Raw genomic sequence first — 23,367 nt, 5'->3', positions numbered from 1 at the left:
ATGTAAAAATGTAATATCCATAAAAGCAAGCAAAACTTGGCAGAACCGAGCTGGGCAATGTGTGAGAGGCAGAACACCCCTCCCCCTGAAAGATGCTCATGACCAGCCCTGAAACCTGTAAAGACACTACACTGTGTGGCAAAAATGGGTTTGCAGATATAATTAATGTTAGAGGATTTTATCTTATTCTTTTAGTATAAAAGAAATCCTTTACTTTTTTCAAGTGTTTACAAAAATAATTTTATGCTTAAGCCTTGAAGATAAGTGGGGAATTTACCAGTTTACGGTTTCAACCCAAACTCAAGCACCCACTCGGGGTGTAGCACTATTCCAGGTGCAATGAAAGGGATCTGAACCTTAGAAACATGATTACCACCTTTCACAGAATTCTAAAATAGGGAGATTATCCTAGATCGACGATTTTCAACTGGTGTGCTGCGAGAATTTTTAAAACACGCGATACCTGACTATTCAGTCAGGGGCACTGACCTCTTTTCCCTCAGACTGTCAAATAAAAAAGTGACAACAGCCAACACAACAATAGCCGTCCAGTATGAATGAATCAAAATTAAACGTACTTTTTTGGTCAGATTGGCAACAAATATATTTTTTGGTGCACTGCAGAATTACAGTAATTAGTTTATGTGTGCCACGAGATGAAGACAGGTGAAAACTGCTGTCCGAGAGTATCCAGTGGCCTCAATCTAGTCATTAGGAGCACTTAAAGCAGAGAACTTTCTCCAACCGTAGGCAGTAAACCTGAGGCAGAAGGGAAGCTCAGAGAGATTCAGAGTATGAAAATGATTTGACCTGCCTTTGTTGGCTAGGAGATGAAGTGATGAAGAGGGTCATGTGCCAGGAAAAATGAGTGACCTCTAGAAAGTTATAATGAACCCTGGCCAATAGCCAACAACAAAACATGGATCTCAGCCAAACAGCCACATAGAACTGAATTCTGCTAACTACCAGAATGAGCTTATTAGAAGAAGCATATTCTCCTGTAGAACCTCCAAATAAGAAAGTCAGTGGCCTTACACCTTGCTTTTGGCCTTGTGAACCTCTAAGCAGATTAACCAATTGAAACTGCTGGGCTTCTGGCCTATAGAACTCTTGAGATAAAGTTGGTATGTTTATGTTAATTTGTTAGGGCAGCAACAAAAAACATACAAAATAGAAAAATCCACAGTAATAGAGGGAATTTTTAATAGGTCTCCTCAGTATATGATAGAACATAAATTAAAATATAAATCAGTAAGAATAAGATTTGAAGAACACAACCAATTTGAACTGACATATAGAATACTGCAACTAAAACCTAGAAAACATATATTCCTTAAAAGCATTCTTGGTACATTTCTATAAGCTAACTATATGGTGGGCATAAAGAAGTATCCACAAACTTCAAAGAACTAAAACCATATAAAGTAGTTTCTCCAAATACAATTCAATTAAGCTATAAATCCATAACCCTAAAATAGGCTAGGACAAAAACAGTAACATAAAACCTAGTAAAAGTAGATAATGAAAGATAAAGAAAGGGAGTAATAAAAATAAGAGCATATACGATGAAATAGAAAACAAAATCCACAATAAAACAGAAAACAAACATCCAAGAGAAAAAACCAACAAAACAAATATTTGAGGGGCGGTTCTGACAGGAAAGGATAATACTAAAATAAATAAAATCAAATACACAAAGCTACCGAGATGTGCCTCATCCCCTCTTAAAATGTATTACCATAATACCAGTGATAGGAAAAAGTAACAGTTGCCAATAGGAGAAACTGGGTAACTTTTGGAAGTTGAAAAGCAGATGGATCAGATCAATGGGAAACGCAGAAGAGAAAAATCAGGACCCCAGTTGTTATTTCTATGAGAACTGCTTTTGCCCAATCTGTGAACTCAGACAAAAAGACTGGGGAATGGACTATGAGGTGATTATAAACAATTATTAGCAGACCAACTACTCGACAGATTTACTCTGGTGTTATATTATGGGCTAAAACTCTCTAAACAAAGTGGCAACCTCCCTAGCATCAGCGTTGGAATCAAAAGTAAAGTAGGGTCTTGGGAAGATCCAGACTTGCAGAAAAAAGAAGTTTGGAGGAGAGAGAGTAGAGCATGAGGGCAGTTGAAACTACAAGCAAAACACTAAGGCACTCCAAGCAAATAAACAAGCAAGCAAACGAACAAAACGCCACCGACTGCAACAGGCATACATAAGACACATCAGACAAGATGAAACCACCTCACTAGTAATCTGAGAGCTGCAAACTTAAAAAAAGAACATGGACAACAGTCTAGTGTTGCTGTTATTATTCTGGGTTGAGGTAAAGATAAAGTATGCACACATTTGGTACAGCAAAATTCTGAGACTTTGATGGATTACTTCTTTTTTAAAAAAGAAGTAGTTGTCCTCTGACTCAGCAAATCAGCTTTTAGGAACCAGGTACACACTCACAAAGCTGATTACATAGGCATGCTCTCTGATGCTCCATTCACTAAAGGAACACTGATTGAGTAAATTATGGTATGTCTATTCTCTGGATGGTCACAACTGTTAGAGAATACGAGGTAGATTCCTCATGCATGTACCCTAATTTATGTGTGAGCATTCACACGAAACCTAACAAGAGCTAAAAAGTTAGATTACCTAATACAAATTCATATTCTCTCTCTCTCTGCAAACATAATGAAACTACTATCATCATTTATCTCTCAGACAGGACACAAGATTGAGGTTCTGGAGAAAGTCAAAGAGGGCATTCTACTTCTGTATGTACTTCCATGTGTCTGAGTTTTTTTAAACCAAGAGTGGATGTTGTGCAATTAAAATGCTCCATGCACACTTATGAGGTGAGGTAGACAGTGATCTGTCAATAGGAAAACAGGAAATTCTTCACTGTTAGATCTTAAGAATAGCTTATTATGTATTAAAAATTATGATATTCTTAATTATAATCTTCAGTCCTTAATAGATGTTACATTTTAAAGAAGGAAGTAAAATTAGTGCATCAAAAATGGGTAAAATAGCTTAAAGATTTTATTGTTAGAGATATCTAGGACACCAAGCATACTTGTTCTTAGGCCTGTGAAAGATATTGGTTAATTGAAACAATTCTGAAGCTAATTTCCCCATTCATCCTCACAAAACAGCCAAACCTATTAAAAAATTAACTGTTACGTAGACTGATATATAAAGGAGGCTGCCACAGTCTAGAAAAGTTATTATTTACTTAATAAAACAAAAGCCGTACTTACAAGCAGCAGTCTGAACTGGTGCAAGCTGTGGAAAGGCCATGAGCAGAGAAACCCCGGGCAGAGTGTCCTGCTTGGTATGTCCAGTAGTTTGGTCGGCCCAAACAACCACTTTTTTCCTCTCTACCAAATGTTCAATTTCTTTGAAGTCAGACTCAAAAGCAGCATTTGACAGGCCAGCTTCCTTTAATGCACAGTACTGTTTTCTCAGGGTTGGAAGTAAAGCATTCAATACTCTATATAGAGAAGGTGACCAAAAAGGAGAGATAAATACTAAATTTGAAATTCATTATTGTAGTTCTATGTAACATCCAAAATATTAGCAGATCATTCAAATAACTCCTTGTACATACATTCCTTTCAGAATATTTCAACCAACTACATCAACATATTCTTAATACATCAGTATAAACTGGAAAGCATCTTGGGTAGGAATCACGAGCACCAGGCTGTACTCTCAGCTAGTCTTCATGTGCTTCCATCTGATCATGGATAAGGCACAACTGAGGTTTTCCTCTATTACGTGGCAATCAATTAGACGGCCACTACTTATAGCAGGAGATTGTTTAAAGAACGGAATGAATTAAATACATATAAAAGCTTTTTGTGAAGCATAATGAGATTTTCAAACCAAATATATTGTTTTTGTTACTACATACTACAAAATTAAAATAGAAAATTTATATACTGTATCAATTGATGAGACTCATTTTAGGCATATAACATTTAAAAAAAACCACAAAAAAGTACAACTAATTTTTCCGTTCAGTTAGCTCTTCATGAGCTAAACAATGGGCTTCAAGGGGGTTCGAGGAGACAGGTTGTGGACAAGAATGGAGGGTATGGGGAAATCAATGGGACACTCGATTCTTGGCTCTGACTCAGAATCTTCCCAATAGCTGTTAATCGGAGAGGTACTGAATGTATCTTGTTATGTGTTAGACCTCCACGTAAGTGCTCACTGAAGAAATGCCACAGCTAAATAGCTATAAATTTACACACTCAATCAATGGTTCCTAACTTTTAAATCAAAGATGTCGTCAAACAACATGAGTAATTTTGAAGTGATTCAGTGCTGGTGATCCAGTTGACCTATCACATCTAAGAGAACACACCGTTTGAAGTATAAATAGGCCAGTGGGAAAAGAACAGGCATTAATTTTAACACAAGGAAATAATTGCTTTACTACTTACTTAGGAGTCTTTAATATTTAGATAGTAGAATAAATAAATAATCTGTGACACCTTCATTTTGGTGAGGATGAGGAGTACTTAAGTAGGTAATTTAGGAAAAAGTCATTAATTAGAAAGTCAATAAAAAATTATTTACTGAAAACCTATGCTAACTAGGTGCTATGTAAACAAAAGTTAATTGCTATCCTTAGAAAGATCTGCTAGCAATGTTGGCCTTTGGACTTTGACAGCATTCTCATTATTTTCAGAATTGATAGAGTGTTTCACCGTGCTTGAACTGTTTATATAAACAATGTGGGTTATCCTTTAACAGTTGCTTTCCTTTCGGAACGTGTTTTGGGTACACGCTAGGCAGAGGGTGCATACGTGACCAGCTACCAATGAAAACCCTGTGTGCTAAGTATTTATCCGACGAGATTCCAAAAGTAGACAACATTTCACATGTGTTGTCACAACTTTTGCTGGGGGACTTAAGCATATCCCATGTGGGTCCATAGGACATCTGAAAGCTTACATTTGGTTTTCTTCGGATGTTGCCCCATTCTTTTCCTTTTGCTGATTTTGTTTTGCACACTTGTGCTTTAGTACATCATAACTAAGAGTACAACTATACGATGGGCCGTGTCATTCTAGCAAAGCTAGTAAATCTGGAGGGGGTCACAGGGAATGACAACACGTTACGTATGTATGCATGTATGTTTGTACGAATTCATTCACTCATTATATTTTTGATTTGTGTACATATTGTGAAATGATCACCACAATAAGTCTGGTTAACATCCATTACCACAAGTAGTTACAGAATTTTTTTCCCTTGGGATGAGAGCTTTTAAAATCTTTTAAAACTTTCAAATATGCAATACACTAACATTAACTAAGGTCATCATTCTGTGTATTATACCTCCATGACTTATTTTATAATTGGAAATTTGTACCTTTCGACTACCTTCGCTTATTTCAACCATGCCCCACCCTCAGCCCCTGGCAATCAGAATCTGTACTCTTCATCAATGGGCTTCTTTCTTTATCTTTTTCAAGATTCTACATGTAAGGGAGAACATATGTTATTTGTCTTCTAATGTCTGACTTATTACATTTAGAATAATGCCCCCAAGGTCAATGCATATTTTGCAAATGACAAGATTTCATCCCTTTTTATGGCTGAATAATATTCCATACACACTTCTTCCTTATCCATTCATCATCCATTGATGGATACTTAGGTTATTTCCAAATCCTGGTTATTGTATTATGCTGCAATAAACATGCAATAAACATGTATCTTTCCAAATTAGTGTTTTCACTTTTTTCAGAAGTGGAATTACTGGGTTATACGGTAATTTTATTTTTAAATTTTTGAAGAACTTCCATATTTTCAATAGTGGTTGTACCAATTTACATTCCTACCAAAAGTGAACAAGGGATCCCTTTTCTCCACATCCTTGACAACACTTGTCTTTTTGATAATAGCTATTTTAACATATGTGAAGTGGTGTCTTATTATGGTTTTTATTTGCATTTCCCTGATGATTAGTGATGTTGGCCACCTGTATGTCTTCTTTGGAAAAATGGCTATTTAGATCATCTGCCCATTTTAAAATCAGATTGTTTTCATATAGAGTTGTATGAGTTTTTCATATATTTTGAATATGATTTGCAAATATTTTTCCCATTCAGTATATTGGCTTTTCATTTTGTTGATGGCTTGCTCTTGCTAACTGAAAGCTTTTGTTTGATGTAGTCCCACTTGTTTACTTTTGCTTATATTGCTGTTTTTACTTTGCTGTCAAATCCAAAAAATCATCACCAAGTCCAAGTTCAAGAACCTTACCACCAAAGTTTTCTTCTAATGTTATTGTTTCAGGTCTTACGTTGATGACTTTATTTTGAGTTATTTTGTCTGTGTGGTATGTTTTATTCTTATACAAGCAGCTGTCCTCCACTTTTCCCAACACCGCTTATTGAAGACACTGTCCTTTTCCCATTGTATATTCTCAGCTTCTGTCATAAATTAGTTGACCACATATGCCTGGGTTCATTTCTGGGCTCTCTATTCTGTTCCACTGATCTGTGTGCCTGTGTTTGTGCCAGTACCTGTTTTGTTACAGCTTTGTTACATAGTTTTAAATAAGGGACCACAATGCTTCCAGTTTAGCTCGTTCTAAAGATTGCTTTGGGTATTCAGGGTTTTTGGAGGTTCCATACCAATTTTAGAACTGTTTTTCTATTTCTGTGAAAAATGACAGTAAGATTTTGATTGGAATTGCATTGAATCTGTAGATTGGTTTGGGCAGTGTGAACATTTTATCAATATTAATTCTTCTAATCTATGAACACAGAGTATCTTTTAATTTATTTGTGTATTCTTCAATTTCTTTCATTAATTAATGCCTTATAATTTCAGTTAGAGTTACTTGCTTAATTAAATTTATTTCTAGATAGTCTATTAATGCAATTGTAAATAAAATTAATTTATTTTTCTGATAGATTGTTAGTCTATAGAAACACAAATGCAAATGATTTCTGTATATTAATTTCGTATCCTCTAACCTTACTGAGTTAATTTATTAGTTCCAACAGTTTTGGGGGGAGTCTGGGGTTTTCCATATATATGTCATCTACATATAGTGCATTTTACTTCTTCCTTTCCATTTGGAGCCATTTTCTTTTTCTTGTCTAATTGCTTTGGGTAGGACTTCCAATACCATGTTCAATAAAAGTGGTGATAGTGGGCATCCCTAACTTGTTCTTGTTCTTAGAGGAAAAGCTTTCAGCTTTTCACCATTAAGGATAATATTACCTATGGGCTTGTCGTATATGGCCTTTATTATGTTGAGGTATGTTCACACTACATCCACTTTGCTGGAAGTTTTTATCATAAATGGATGTTGAATTCTGTCAAATACTTTTGTGATTTTTATCCTTCATTTTGTTAATGTGATGCACCACATTAAGTGATTTAAGAATGTTGAATCATCCTTGCATCCCTGGGATAAACCCCAGCTGATCACAGTGTATGATCTTTTTCTTGTATTGTTGAATCAGGTTTCCTAATATTTTGTTGGAATTTTTACATCAATATTCACTGGGGATATTGGTCTATAATTTTGTTTTCCTATGTTGTCCTTCTCTGGTTTTACTATCAGAGTAATACTGGCCTCATAAAATAGACTCTTCAATTTTTTGGAAGAGTATGAGAATTGGTATTCTTTGAATGTTTGATAGAAATCACCAGTGAGGCCATCTGGTCGTGAACTTTTCTTTGTAGCAAGGTTTCAATTAGTGATTCAATCCCCTTACTAGTAATTGTCTGCTCAGGTTGTCTATTTCTTAATGACTCATTCTTGGTAGGTTGTATGTTTCTAGATAGTTCTTCTAGGTTGTCCAATTTGTTGGTGTATAATTGTTTGTAGTAGTTTCTTAAGACACTTTGTATTTCTGTGCTGAGTTGTAATGTCTACGCTTTCATTTCTGATTTTATTCCATTAAGCCTTCTCTTTTCTTTTTTCTTGGTGAGTCTAGCTAAAGGTCTGTCAATTTTGTTTTTCTTGTTAAAGTACAACTCTTGGTTTCATTGACCCATTCTATTTTTTAATTTTTTTTAGTCTACTTAATTTATTTCTGCTCTGATCTTTGTTATTTCTTTCTTTCTAACATTAGGCTTTGTGTGTTATTTTTCTAGTTCCTTGAGATTCCAAGTTTGGTTGTTTATTTGAGATTTTTCTTCTTGAAGTAGACATTATTACTATGAAATTCCCACTTAGAACTGCTTATGCTGCATCCCATAAAGTTTGGTATGTTGTATTTTCATTTTCATTTGTCTCAAGGCATTATTTTTATTTCACTTTTTTTTATTGTTGTTTAATTACAGTTGTCCCATATTTACCCCCATTGCTCTCCCCTGACCCCCCAACCCCTGCTCCTGGTCAATTCCCACCCCACTGTCTGTGCCCATTGGTTCCTTGACTTGCTCCTCCCCCTTTTTTCCTCCATTATCCCCCTGCCTGTACCCCCTCTGGTCACTGTCAGTTTGTTCTTTATTTCCAAGTCTCTGGTTCTATTTTTCTCATTTGTTTGTTTTGTTGCTTAGATTCTACTTATAGGTGAGATATTATGGTATTTGTCTTTCACCACCTGGCTTATTTCACTTAGCATAATAGTCTCCAGTTCTATTCATGCTGTCTCAAAGGATAGGAGTTCATTCTTTTTTTTCTGCTGTGTAGTACTCCATTGTATAAATGAACCAGTTTTTTGATCCACACATTTACTGATGGGCACTTAGGTTGCTTCCAGCACTTGGCTATTGTTATTTTACTTCTGATTTCTTCCTTGATCCACCTATTTTAAGATTCACACATTTGAAAATTTTCATTTTCTTCTTGTACTTGACATGTACTTTCATATCACTGTGGTCAGAAAGATACCTGATCTGATTTCAATCTTCTTAAACTTGTTAAGATTTGTTTTGTGGGATAACATACAATATATCCTGGGAAATTTTCCATTTTCACTTGAGAAGAATGTGTATTATGTTGCTTTTAGATGAAACATTCTGTATATTTCTGTTAAGTCCATTGCCCTAATGTGTTAGTTAAGGCCGATGTTTCCTTATTTATTTTCTGTCTGTATAATCTATCCACTGATATAAGTGGGGTATTACACTCCCTACTATAATTGTACTGCTGTCTATTTTTCCCTTTAGGTATGCTAAAATTTGCTTTATGTATTTAGGTGCTCCTACAATGGGGGCATAATATTTACAAATGGTATAATCTCTGGCTGGATTAACCCCTTATTATTATGTAATGCCATTCTCCAACTCTTAATACAGTCTTTATTTTAAAGTCAGTTTAAGTTCTTCTTTAGCTTTTTCCCTCTCTAGAAAATTCTCTCTCCTTTTACTCTGGATGGTAACTTTGCTGGGTAAAGTATTTTTGGTTGGAAAAATTTTTTTTTTCCTGTTAGCACTTTATATATTAAATCAGCTTTTGCACCTACTCTACAAAGTCCTGGTAAGATAATTCATCACTTCCATTATTTTTATGCCATTTAATCCTTTCAAATTCCTTATAAATACTATAATCTGTTTTAACACAGAAGAAAACCAAGGCTTAGTGGGGTTAATTTATGCCAGGTTATACTGCTAATTTAAACTAGTATAAGTTTAAACTAGTATAAAGTTTAAACTAATATAAACTAGTATAAGACCAATTCCAAAACTCATACTCTTTCAATTATGATGTACTACCTCTGTAATGCTTTGGCTCACCACATTTTTAAGTAAGAGTTAGAAATCTTTTTTTCCATGTTGAGACAAAAATTTATCTTGAATGTATTAATCTTTATCTTAAATAGCAAATATAGTATAGTTAAAATAAACTAATGTTTCTTTTATAACTTTAGTTCTTGAAAGTGGTTTAAGTGCTAGTTAATAAGTATTCAATGTCTGCTTAAGGTGTAGATATAGACAGTATGGGAGATTAGGTTGAGTTTACATTCACAGGATCCATCAAGTTTCTCCTTTCCCTTTTTTTCTTTTTAAAAAATAATTAACTTACTATGATTTCCTTTAATTAGAAGTATGAAAAATTAATTACCAGTTATGAGGACACTACTAGAACTCCAGTAGAGTTTTAGACCAGTAGAAAGCTCCACCAGAAATAAATTTCTCATTTTTCCAGAGCATGAAAGTGACACTTAAGGAGTTGATCAACATATCCAAGGTAACAAAAATAAAGACTGTTACACATTTTTGCTATTACGTTACTACGGATTCAAATGATGTTACTACTGAGCTAGTAGAGAGAGCATGACATAAAATTTGGACACTTGATTCAAAGTGTATACATTTTTAGTAATTCATTTTAATGATAGCACAATATCTTTCTGGATATAAATGCTTTAAAACTGCCTACTTAAATATTTAGTTGGTATTAATAGAGAGCGCTTTTAAGAGAGGAAATGATAGCTCAGAGACAGGCAGAGACAGGTTCCTTTTCGTAATATAGGTTTCTTTGGAATTTTGCATTACATGGCGTATGTTACATAAAATAATCAATTCAAAAAATGCTTTTCAAATCATAAAGCATTATAAGAAGGTAGCTGGAGAAGAATCACGTCTTTTATTTTCTCAATGTTCTCAAACTCGTTATGCTTTCTGATGCTAGCAGACACTTAAAAATAATGTATCCCATACCAGATAAAACTCAGAAAAGTGAACTTCTGTGCTTCAGGTTCCTAACATTGACAGTGTTAAAATTTGTAGAATAGGTAAATACATGTACTTACGCCTCAGTTTGCCTGTGTTGCTGTTCTTGAAGACAAGCTAGATCCATCATATGTTTAATTTGTGCTTTCAAATCTTTGTTCTGGAGGTACAAATGGTGACAATGAAGATCTTTACTGAGTTCCTAGAGAAAACAATGTAAATTATACGTCAGATTCCTTTGAGAATGTAAAAATTAAATCAATTTTAATAAAACTTATTTTATACTGATGTCAACAGATTTAATTTCTTTACATATGCAATGATATCCTTGGAAGTAGTTTGAAAAATGAGTGTTCTGGTATAGGCATCTATAACTTACAAGTAAGATGAGTTTTAAGTTTCCTCTGAAGCAGGTCAGAAAGTCATGACAAATTTTATTATGGTGACAGTTTCTCAGTCTATCTAATTTGTTCATAACACTGTGAAAATACATGAATATGATCAGATTTTGCTTAAATGTCACTTCCTTATGGAGGCTTTCCTTGAGCATCATATGTGACAATGGACACTCTCCATCCCTGTTAGTCTCTGTCATAGTATTGATTAGTAACTGTTTATATAGTTTCCATCTGCACTAGACTTAAGGTTCTAGACCAGTGACTACGTCAAACCACTTCAGTGTTATTGCCCCCAGTTTGCAGTGTTTGGAGTTGCATATAATAACAATTTCTTGCTTAAAATCAATCTTGGTATAAGCTTCATCCTACAGCGAAAGTGTAAGAAAGTCTTGTAGGCCCCCGTTTTCCAAAGCCTCACGTGTGTAGGCCCCAGTGCTATCTAACTGACCACCTAAGCACAGGTGGCAAACACAAGGCCTACAGGCTGAATCCGGCCCTCCACCTTGTTTTATCTGGCCCACACCTTGTTTCTGCCCAGCAGCAGCGCCGAGCTCTCGCTTAACTGTTAAGGAGCAGTTACATTTATACAGCCCTAAAATTATATTTGGCCCTTTGAAGGCAACCATGAGGCTGATGTGGCCCCTGGTAAAAATGAGTTACTTATCTTTCCTCAAACTTACTAAAACTTGAGTATGAAAATTGTCAGCTAAGTGGTTACACTGAAACACTGGTAATGATGAAATAGCATTCTCAAAATCTTTAATTGGGAAAATTTCAGTCAATACGATGAAAGAAAGTGAGGGGCTGAGACAGTAGTCCGCTAAAGCAAGGGATCTGTGCTTGGGAACGTCCTCCTGTAGACAATTCCCAAATCCATTTCAGCTTTTCAATATCCCTCCCAACCTGCGGTTGACCAGTAATTCTCTAAAAGCTTAAAAGTCCCCCCACCCGTTTTTAATGCATCCTATGCCCCGTGGTCAGCACCATGGCAGGAGAGCAACGCCAATCTATGTGTCCTCGATATATTAAAGTTTGGGCCCATTTATATGACTCATAATTGTAGTCATGTAAATAATATGACTCATAATTGTAGTCGTATAAATAATATGACTTAAAGAAATACAGTAAGTATTTAGAGAAAACTCTCTTTAGGAGTCAGTATGATACGGTTACAATGCTGGTCTATGTCAGGTGATTTTTAGATTCAGGCGTAACACTAATGCAACCTTAAGCCAAAAATAAGGTCTTTATGGAGACTGACTAAAACTAAGTGCTTGACTAGATGATCTCTTTAGTGTTTTCCAGTTAGAAAATTCAATGATCCTAATGGTGCACTTATTTGCCAAATACTCTGTCTTTTCTCTTAAAGAAAAAAAAAAATCCCTTCTGTATATGCTTCTTCTGTTAATCCTATTCCTTCATTGTCTTGAATGACTCTTCTTTTAAAAAGGCAAGCCTTGAAGGTATAGTAGTCAATAAAGGGCCTTGGCCAGCTTGTCATCTTTGATAAAACAAGTTTACAATTTGAGTCTCTCCTTGTCTTGCTACACTAATGATTAAAAGAGCAGGGCCTATTCTGAGAACTACAAGTAGGTTAGTAATGGCTGAAGTGAAAAATATAATGAGGTATATATAACACCTGACAGGTATTCAGGTGTCAGGCTAGGCCTGGGAAATCATAACAGAGAGATTGTATTAGGGAGAAAGCACTGGGCAGTGATATGATCAGAGTTACATTTTAGAAAGCTCATTTTAGTTGCAGTAGAGAATGAATTGCAGTGCAATTTGAATGACGGCAGAAAGACCAAATGCAGCAATCCGCTCGTGGAAGCGGGGAGGGGGTGATTTAGGGTAGTGGTAGTTGGGGGGAGAGAGAGAGAAGCGGATAGATTTGAGAGATTAAAAGGCAGGTAATGCAGGAGGGCACAGGAAAAAAGAGCACCCATTCGAAAGTCATTGTACTAGGTTTGTGTCCAGAGTTGTATGACTATGGTAAGTCCTTACCACAGCGTTATATGTCAGTTTTCTTACATATAAAATAATGGCTTTTAAATTACTTTAGCTGTAAAAACAGCCACAGGAAAAAGAACTTAAGAGTGGAAGTGGGGTGTCAAAAATGGAAACAGTTCAATTTTTTTCAAATTATAATCATGTATTAAAACACAAAATATCTGAATATAAACGTTAAAATCAATTTTGGAAAAGTTATGTTTAAGAGAGTTACAGCAAACAGAATGATAAAAAAATTCAACTTGACTATATTAAAAAATTAAGTTTATTGAAAATAACCCAAACAGTATTAACTCAAAAAATGCTACTAAGTAGACCAAAAGACAAAAACAAATTAGCCATAATAATAATGTTAAAAGGAGTATTAGGCCATTTTTTTAAATTGGGAATTTTTTTTATGATAAATATGGGAAAGCAAAGGCAAACTAAAACTAGTAAACTTATACAATTGTTTATTTTTCTCTTACAAGTTCTTAAGCATTTCTCTAGTTGAGGCTGAGTCATAAATTAGAATGTTGATTATATAAACATATTAAGTTATATGAGAATAATATAAAGTAAAGCTATTATAAAAATACTCTAGTAATAACATTTAAAAACTATATATATATTGATTTTTTTAAATGAATGGTACTAATGCCACTTGAATGTAGACCTAAAAATCATTAAGATGGTAAATTTTGTTACATTTTACTACATGCAAAAAAATTTTTAGAACCATGAAAAGGTTTTGCTCACTAGAAGAGCTAAATATTCTATTAGAACATCACAACCACACATAAAGAAAACTAAAGAATCTAGAATTTATTTTAAAATATGGTAAAAACTTTAGCTCTACCAAAATGCTTATAATTTGATGCCATTTAGACAACTGCCTTGAGAATAAGACTGCTTTAGATGGATACGGTGTCTGACAAATAAGCGAAGCTTACTATAAATAAGTAAAAGAAAACAAAAGCTACCATAAACATTCAACATCTGTTAACTTTTCAAGATAATCAGCTCTTGTACACCGATCAGAAACACTCATTTGGCCAGGAAATCAGCTGTTTTCTCTGAAAACCTTTCACCCAGGACATGGCCAGGGTCCTGTGATGCAGACCAGCGGCGTCTGTGATGAGCCGCTACAGTTTAGATGCTTCCCACCTGGCACGGAATTTCAAGTTACATTTTGTAACCTAGATAATCCCTATTATAGTTTATTGATTAACCATTGTCTTTTCTTTTGCTTACTCCTTTTGGCTCATATAAATATGTCTATTGCATCACCTTAAGATGAGTACAGCATTTTTAAAAAATGTGCTCTTGTTCTTCTAGAGTAAATATTATGAATGTTATATCAAAGAAAAAATGACTTTTATAAAAAGGCAAAATTGTATGAATGGGACCTCCCCAGTCTCTCAACTGAGAGAAGATCAATGTTGCTCTATGATCAGAGTCGCAAAGGTATCTTATGACCCAAAAAGTAAGAATTTCTATCTTGGAGGAAAAATTGAAAATGGATTTTATAATGCAGTCAACTCTGTTATGATCCTTCAGTGCGCCTTTATTTGGCTATTGATTTGTTATTGTTAATCAGAATATTATTAAACTATTATTTATTAACCATCTATTATGTGTTAAGTGGTACTAAGTCTTTGCATATAGTATTTCACTTAGTTTCATAATGCCTTAAGTACATTTTAAAGATGAGAAATTAGGACAACGAAGTTAAACAACTTCGTCACATAATTAGTATTAAAGCCAGTGTTCAACGCAACTACCAAGTACCAGAATTAATAACCACTCCAACTCTAAAGTCTATCCTCTTTCCAGTATTTACGTTCTCTGTGCAGGGAATATTCTCAAGTGCTTCATCAATTAAATCGTATTATAAAGTCTCATTCAAGTATATGCTGCACGACACTTAATTCCTCATCCACTGAACTGACTGGCTGCCATGCTTCCCGCAGGACATGCTGAAGACCTTCTAGAATTACTGAGGTATAGATTGTTGGCTGGCCCTCAATGAATCTCCACACTAAGGAACTACTTAGTTCCTATTTGTCTTTGGCTCTCTTCTTCAGAAACAGTGTCTGTTGCTTGCGGCTCCTTTCAATGTCAGCATTAACTACTCTTGCTAGCCTCCTCTCCCTCCAGTTTGAGTTTTAATGCTAAAAAAAAAAAAAAGCCATTTACAACTATTACTATGTAATCAGAGGATCCATTTTCCCGGTCATGATGAATTGGCTAATCTCTTTGAATTGTAACAAAAAATTGATATCTTTGAACATTAATGATCACTAGCTTTATCCATTTGTTCCTGAATATTTTATGCTGCATTTCATTGTATTCATTTTCAGTCTAGTGCTTTTTTAGTAATATGAAGATTGTAGGATTACAATTAGCCAATACATAGTATATAATTTCAGAAGAGCAACATCGGGGTAAAGTTGCTCCTCCTTTAAAAAAAGTATAGGAAGTTCTTTTAAAGTATTAGGTAGTTGAATCAAAATTAGTTACTTTGTTTGCTGGCTGCTTATTCCATATTTATTTACCCCTTCTTTTTTATTAAGAGAACTCTAATTTTGGTTTTGGCAATAATGTGTCCAGCAAAAACATTCACCTTCCCAGATACCCTTGTAGTTAGGGATAGCCATGTGACAATTCTAGCTAGTAAGATACGTCTGCTAGAAATTATTGAAAAAGATCTTGCTCTCACAATATAAATATCCCTCGTGCTCTCTTTCCTTTTCTTCTGGGCTAAGTCTGAACTTGAGACTAAAGAAGGAATAATGATCATGCAACTGTGAAATGACAAGTATAATGATGACTGTGATGACATTTTGTTCATCAAAATGGTACCATATTAAGGTACTATATAGGCGGCACTATATTAAGAAGTGCATATTCTGCCCTGGCCAGGTGGCTCAGTTGGTTGGAGCATCATCCCATGCACCAAAACATTGCAGGTTCGATTCCTGGTCAGGGCACATCTGTAGGTTGTGGGTTCGACGCCGACCCCCAGTGGGAACGTGTACAGAAGGCAACAGATCAGTATTTCTCTCTCACATCAATGTTTCTCTCTCTCTGTCTCAAATCAATAAACACATCCTCGGGTGAAGATTAAAAAACAAATGAATTGCACATTCCCAAGACTTATTGTTAAGGGAGCAAAATATAGCTCTAACTTTAAGACACTAAAGTCTGATTTTTGTAACCATGTGTTCAGATTTCTGAACACAGTTTTAACCTGATTCATCCATTAACCATTATTACCCACCACTACTTTTTATAAATATAACCTTTTGCCACTCCAGCTGAAATATCTTCAGTTTAGTACATACACACACGCATACAGCTTTCAAATCAGCTTTCTTCAGCCATAATATCAGCAATGGTGACCACCTTTAAATGTCTTTTCCCACAAAATATCAAGTACTAAAACAGACTAAAATTACCTAGATGATTATTCCTCAAGTACAGTTTGAAATAAAATTACTTTATTCTAAATCAAAAGCTACCTCATAAAAGAATGCAATTGCTTACGAAAAGCAACAATTACAAGTAACTTTACTCTTCTGAAAGTACAAAAAGGCAAATCTATTTAGTTGGCAATTAGCGAGGCAGAAGGTATATTCAGTTAAAAACAGTAAAATTAGTCAATTAAATCTCAGAGAAATGGAGCAATAACTGTCTTCTGAAAGATATTTACTCAAGAACAAAGATAATGAGTTCAAAGAGCTCAGTTTTTACAAGATAATACTGAATATACAGGCATAGTTTGTTTTATTGTGCTTTGCAGATTTTGCATTTTCATCGACTTCGAGGCAATACTTTCCATCAGCAAAAAGATTATGACTAAGATGATGGCTAGCATTTTTTAGCAATAAAGTACTTTTAAATGAAGGGATAAACATTTTTTTTGGATATAATGCTATTGCACAGAACAGAGTACAGTATAGTATTAACATAATTTTTATATGCATTGGGAAAAATTCCTGTGACTTCTTTATTGCAATATTCACTTTATTGTGGTGGTCTGGAAATGAGCCCACAATTATCTCTGAGGTGTGCCTGTACAAACATGTCTGTACCTCTGGAATATGACCATTTTGACCTAAGAGTCTCATTTCGGTTTCAACACGATGGAGCCAATTAGTATTCTCATCAAATTGCTTCAGTTCCTCCTCTCTTTTCTTCTGTAGGTAACACCGACGGGTTTTCAACATTGCAAGTCTATGATCTCGTTTGCAAGTGGCCTGAAAAAGAATGCATTTAAGTCAACTTAATTTTTAGGGTATCAGATGCATGTGACATTAGTAAAGTAGTAGTATTTTCTTAAGTGTGCAATTGTAGTATATTAAGTAAGGCCACACTTCCATACTTAAAGCTATTTCCTCTTTGAAATCTCACAATATTATTGCTTGCAGGAAAAGATTGAGTTGTGAGTCATTTTTATAAAATTACATGTTGAGGGTTTATGTCTTTAAGAAACACAGTGGCCAAATGGAAGACTATAACGTGTGTGTGTTAAAATATGTTTTCTTAAATGTTTCATTTGAAAAGTCCATACGTGGTTTGATAAGTCCCATGATTTCCTTCCTACGTATGTCTTGCCTTCCCTCCAATTTTAAAGATGTGAAGAAATAGTGTTCTAATGCTCTGATTTTGCCTGTAAGGCCTTAAGGTTGGCTGGTGTAAATGACAGAAAATAGAGCTTATATCAGAGTGGTCATAAATATCTGATCTTGCCTGATGAATAATGGATATTATAAATATTTTCAGTGTTTTACGTAGGCCTGACTCGGGATCAAAACCGGCCTTTTGGTTTCTTACCCCAAGGGTCTTGCACACTATCATAGGAACTGTCGGCCAGAGCTGCTTGACCTGTCCGGGCTATGTGCCAAAAAGACACTGAACTCTATAATCATCAAATATGATGGCTGGACCGGAGACAATAGATCCCCATGGATTAAAATATGTTCCTGCAGCTGACTTTGGAAGTAGGAAACTACATGAAAAAAAAAGAGAAAAGAACAGGAACTACATTTGAACTGGGTCAAAGACCTTGCTCTCTTTAGGAGATAAATTCTTCCTTATTATTTTTTATAAAACATGTATTGACATTTTAGGGAAAAGCTGGGAATTAAAGAGACTTGCAAAAATGTGAAAGCACATCACTCTTCTTACTGCCTTTTTGTTTGATAAAACACAGTTATTTTTCATTACAGCATTACTTATGTTATCATGCAATGGGCTACTCAATTATTTTTTAATTAATACATAATTAATTTTAAAAAGTCATGTATAAGAAATAATATAGAATTATTTTTAAAATAATGTATTTTTGTAAACCTGAGTTTAAATTTCTAATATGGAAATATTGGTAGGCGGAATACACATGAACAAAAGCTCTGAGGTTCCTAAATAATTTCTTTCAAGCAGAAAGGGGTCCTGAAAAGCTGAAAAGTTTGGAACTACTGCGGTAGCAGAAAGTAGGATATGTGGCTTCTTGACTTTCTTCTGCTTATCAGCAGGTCTGAAAGTTAGGCAAGTCAGTTTCAGCGGGTAGTCAGTTACCTCATCTGAAAAAATGAACAACAGCACTCACTGCACGTGCCCGAAGAAAGGCAGTTAAGTCAAACTGTCTTAATTTTGCTTTAACAATTATAAATGTTGTAATACTCTTAAATCAGGGCAGAAAATGATCTGTGGGTCTGATGGCAGTCAATATTTAATACCAAAAAACCCTAAAAGGTATGTTTTGAGTTTTTACTTCTATTGTTCATCAAATGCATCCTTTATGATGAATCTCTGTGTATTTTACATCAGGGCACTCCTATTGAATTACTGCTCTGAAATAAAGAAGAAGTGTTTGGGAATAAATTCTGAAGTATGCACATTAAACCCTGAGATTAAAGTAAAATATTTCCCCTTAAGGTTTCAAAGAGCTGTACATATTTTATCAACAAAATTCTCAGAATACCACAAAAGATCTTGGGAGTGAACATAAAATTCTAAAATTTTAGTTACTACTGCTGTGTGCAAAAGGACCACTACTAAGGTGAACTCATTATTTCACTAAAAGTAATATGCAGGTTGTCTTTACATGGCCATATAATTACCCAGTGTTAAATTCACTTTAGTGTTAGATTAAATTCACTTTAACACTAATCTCAGAGTCCATACTCTAGAACCACTTATGGCTGAAACAATGTCAGGAGATTCTTTTAGCACTTCTGATAATAAACCTCCTTTGGAGAGAGTCCAAGAAAGATATAAAAGTTCTTACCTTAGCAAGCAGTTTAGTAAGACTAAACTTTTGACACCTCTGTGTATAAAAAAACAAAAACACAAAGAAACACACATACAACCCCCCCTCCCCCCAAACTCAGCCTCTAGATATCTCCCTATGTTTTTAAATAGTTTAAATACAACCAATAAACTTAAGAAGTTGTTTCTCCATTGCTTACCTAGGCTCATAAGAATACCTATCAACAACATGTAGATGAAAATAACCAAAAGTAAGAAATCATAAAAGACAAGTGGGTTGAAGAAAAGGCTACTAAGCAGAAGAATCAAGATGAAAACAGAAAAAAATTAGAGACAAGCCAAACCCATTCTACTACTAAGTCTTAATCATTGTAAGCACTCACATTCAATATTCAATGGTGTAAGTAAAAGAGTAAAGTAACTTTAAATTAGTCTGGTATTAAATAGCCCAAATTTATTAACTGTAGTAAATAATAATCAAATGTTTAAAAAGCGGCAGTCTGATTCTAAACTCTAAGAACATGCTATTCCTTTGCTTCAAAGAGTGGCTTTTGACTACAAAAATAGCTCTGAAAATTCCTGGCAACCAGTTTCCACAATCTGGTCCACTATTGATTGTCATTAATTCCCAATATGGCAAATACGTTTTAATCATGTACCATCTCCAATCCATTCATAGTGTTTAGCTCTAGCAACTTCAGATATAGAAAGAAAGAGTATAGCAATCAATCAATGATATTTGCTATGCGTAAGGGATCGGGAATTGACAAGAAGTTTTCAGTATAGTTATATACTTCCATACACACTACACTGTCCCACAGATATACTGTGTTCTGGTTAAACTGATATTCTATGTAGAATATACTATTTCTGTTTGTTTTTCTCCTATTAATACTCTCATGCAAGGCCCAGTATAAATCTCATTTCTCCACCAGGAAGCCTTTCTTAACCACAAAAATTGGGAGCCACTGTTTTCTTCTTTGAATTAACTACAGCATTTATAGTACTTACAGTATAGTAGAATGATTGAAGAGTACAGACTCTGAAGCCACATAGCCAGGGCTTAATGTTGGTTCAGCCACATCAATTAGTTATTTAACCCAGAAAACTCAGTTGAGTTCTTGGTGCCTCTGCTGCTCACAAATGGTGATAACATAGGATCTACCTCACAGACTTATAAAAATTACTAAACAAATCATCCCATGGAAAGGACTCTGGAAAGCACCGAGTGCTTTGGCACATAGTGCTCAATAATATTAGCTATTTTTTATTAATGTACTACTACTACTTAAATGACAATCATTTAGTGCCTTATTTGTATATTATTTTATTGCTTCACCTAACTTATAAATAATTTAAGGGCATTTTACTTACTTATACATTGTGTGTACTATAATGCTTTGCTTATAAACACTTGCTCAATAAAGCCTGTTGTTAAAAGTTAAGATACTAAGTCGGTATCAGCTTCCCATGATTGAATTTGCCCCCCAACACTGGCAAGAAACAAATCAGATAATTACATCTTCAGGTAACTGACATTTATTTAATGGATACCTACACAAAACTGAAAAGAACTGTACCTGCTAAAAATCAATCTCTAAGTGCAAACAACTGAGATAAACACATAGTATAACACTATTTCAGACATTAAAAAAATGCAAATAATTTTACATATAATTGTTACTTCTGGGAAGGTGAAAAAAAAATGCATTTGAGGTGGTGGTCAAGAGGACTTGGAAGTTATAAGCGAAAGCCTTTCCAACGTAAAATATGGAATGCATCTCATGCATTACTTGTATAATTAAATTACATAAATACACAACAAATAAAATTAACCTTATCATCACTAAACACCAAAACTGAGGAAAACAATTACCCAGTATTTCCAAAATGTTTATTTTTCTGATCTGGGGTGATCTGGCTTTGCACATGTCCAGGTATACAATTTTATTTTTATCATGCTGAGAACTCATGCTTCTTGAGTCTACATCTCACTAGTCCTAAAAAAATTCTAAACCTTAAACTTTTCATACTAGTTTCCCCTTTTGCACTAATACGTCTCCAGAATATCTATTAGATAAATTCATGATTTTTCTGTCTATCCTTCATGTAACAATGTGTTCACATTTGATATCTTTTTATCTTATGATTTCCTCAGATCTCCCTGTTCCTTAACCCCTCTCCAGCTAAACCGAACATGTAAAAAGCACGGGGATAAGAGCACAGGCTCTGGCATCAGCTTTCTTAAGTTCAGTTCAAAGCTCTGACACCTATGAGCCCCGTGACCTTGAGAAAAATGAATTCTATGTGCCGTTTCCTCACCTTAATTACGAGAATAATGATCATATATTTCATGAATTTTTTCAGAATTAAATGAGTTAGCATATACAAAATGCTTAAAACATTGCCTAGTATTGTATCTATAAAGCAAATTTTTAAATTTCAGTAAATAAATCTTTAGTTTTGGACATTTCATTTGTTTTCTCCTCAGATATTGATGTTCTTTTTATCTTGACTCATTTATTATTAATTCCTTTTGATGACTTTATTCATTTACAGTTTTAAACTATTACTTGACTTATAGTTAAAAACTATTCATTACAGTTTTTATCAGATTGCGCTATTATCTGATGTTCTGGGTATTGTCACATTTGCTAAGTCTACTGATTTGCTTATGAAAAACTGTTCCACGTGTTTGGAAATTTGGACAGTAAGTTCTCATTGGTGGTATGAGCTGTGGGTCTGTTTCACTAGGTTCTTTTTGTGTTGCTTCTGCCTAGTTCCACATGGATTTTCACTGGTGTGATACCATTCCCTCCGTTAATTTCTCACCTTAGAAATTTGCTAAATGAAACACATGAATTGTAAAAAATCAAATCTCAGATCTTGTGAAAGCACCACATAACTATGATGACAGTCTTCCAGTGAGGGTTTTTCCTTATCCCAGGCTTGGTTCCTTGTCTTCCAGGGCTAGCTGGTAAGATGTTTTTTCCTGGTGCACTCCCACCACAAAGGGCGCAGGCCTGAGGTTCCCAGCTTTAAGTGGGCCTGTCATTTCCAATGCACTGGCTCCCTTGGGTCTGTTTTCTAGGTAGCAGTGTACATCAAGGACAGGACAGTAAAAGTGGTCTCTGTGTGTGGAGAGGGTGGGCAGTGAACGCCTACATTAAATAATAACAGCGACTAAAAGTTGCTCTGCTGTTTTTAGCGCCGTGCAATGGCAGGTTGAACACTGTCAGTGATAAAATATTCTTCCCTGGAAAAACAGTGTGCCATTAGGCTGAGCTGTAAACCATTGCCGTATCTGGGGTGGACTGCCCCCGGCGCCCCATCTGCGGCACTCAACTCTCCTTCAGCGTTAACTTCATTCACGTTAGGCCTTCCAGCAACTCTCACAGAAGCAAGTTGCCACTGATGTTCCTTCTTGTCCCATTAACTATACCTTTAAAACAATGTTTCCTACATTTCCTCTAGAACTTCCAGGTGGTTGTAGAGAATGGGTGATTAGGTAACTCTATCAAATTTCTAGAATTGGAAGTTCCCATGTTTTTAAAAGCATATAGGGGGTTAAAGGATGGAAAAAAATAAAATAAAGGTGTCAAATACCTTTTCTACTTTGTCTTCAGAACACATCATTTCTATTTGTTTATGGCACTGTTGTTGATAGAATGACTTAAGCTCATTTTCTTTAAGTGACATTTCCAACTTCAGATATTCTTGCCTAATTTCTTCTCGATTCTGGAATAAGCAGTTCAGAATTTCTTGAAATCTACAAAAGATAAAAGACATTATATAATCTCATTAATTTTTTGTGATGGATGACAGAGTTTATTTAATGAAGTGCATAAACAAAAGAGGTACCACCCAAGAATGAGACTCCGTGATAAATGGCAAATTAGTTAAAGTGACTGTTTCCTATTAAATTACAAAAATGTTTGGAAACAGTTATTAACTGTCTTACTACACTGGCTCTCCTTTAAGAAAAATCATATTAAAGATGTATGCATTACAAGGCCTCTGTTATTAGTCATATACTGTATTTTG

General features: G+C 34.8%; 1 protein-coding gene across 2 annotated transcripts in view; it reads right to left on the bottom strand.

The window, feature by feature from the left end:
- KIF18A (kinesin family member 18A) overlaps positions 1 to 23,367 on the bottom strand; it is a 76,465-nt gene that overhangs the window by 27,725 nt on the left and 25,373 nt on the right. For both annotated transcript variants that reach the window (XM_045194324.2, XM_045194325.2), the window contains 4 exons: positions 22,930 to 23,092; positions 17,145 to 17,309; positions 10,741 to 10,862; positions 3,262 to 3,494 (listed from right to left, as the gene is read on the bottom strand). In XM_045194324.2, coding sequence (XP_045050259.2) covers positions 3,262 to 3,494; positions 10,741 to 10,862; positions 17,145 to 17,309; positions 22,930 to 23,092 — 683 coding nt within the window. The remainder of the gene's footprint in view (positions 1 to 3,261; positions 3,495 to 10,740; positions 10,863 to 17,144; positions 17,310 to 22,929; positions 23,093 to 23,367) is intronic.

The sequence above is a fragment of the Desmodus rotundus genome, chromosome 5 (genome assembly GCF_022682495.2).
Source record: "Desmodus rotundus isolate HL8 chromosome 5, HLdesRot8A.1, whole genome shotgun sequence".
Classification (NCBI taxonomy): domain Eukaryota; kingdom Metazoa; phylum Chordata; class Mammalia; order Chiroptera; family Phyllostomidae; genus Desmodus; species Desmodus rotundus.
The sequence above is the reverse complement of the archived record's forward strand: the minus strand, read 5'-3'. Positions and strand labels throughout refer to the sequence as shown.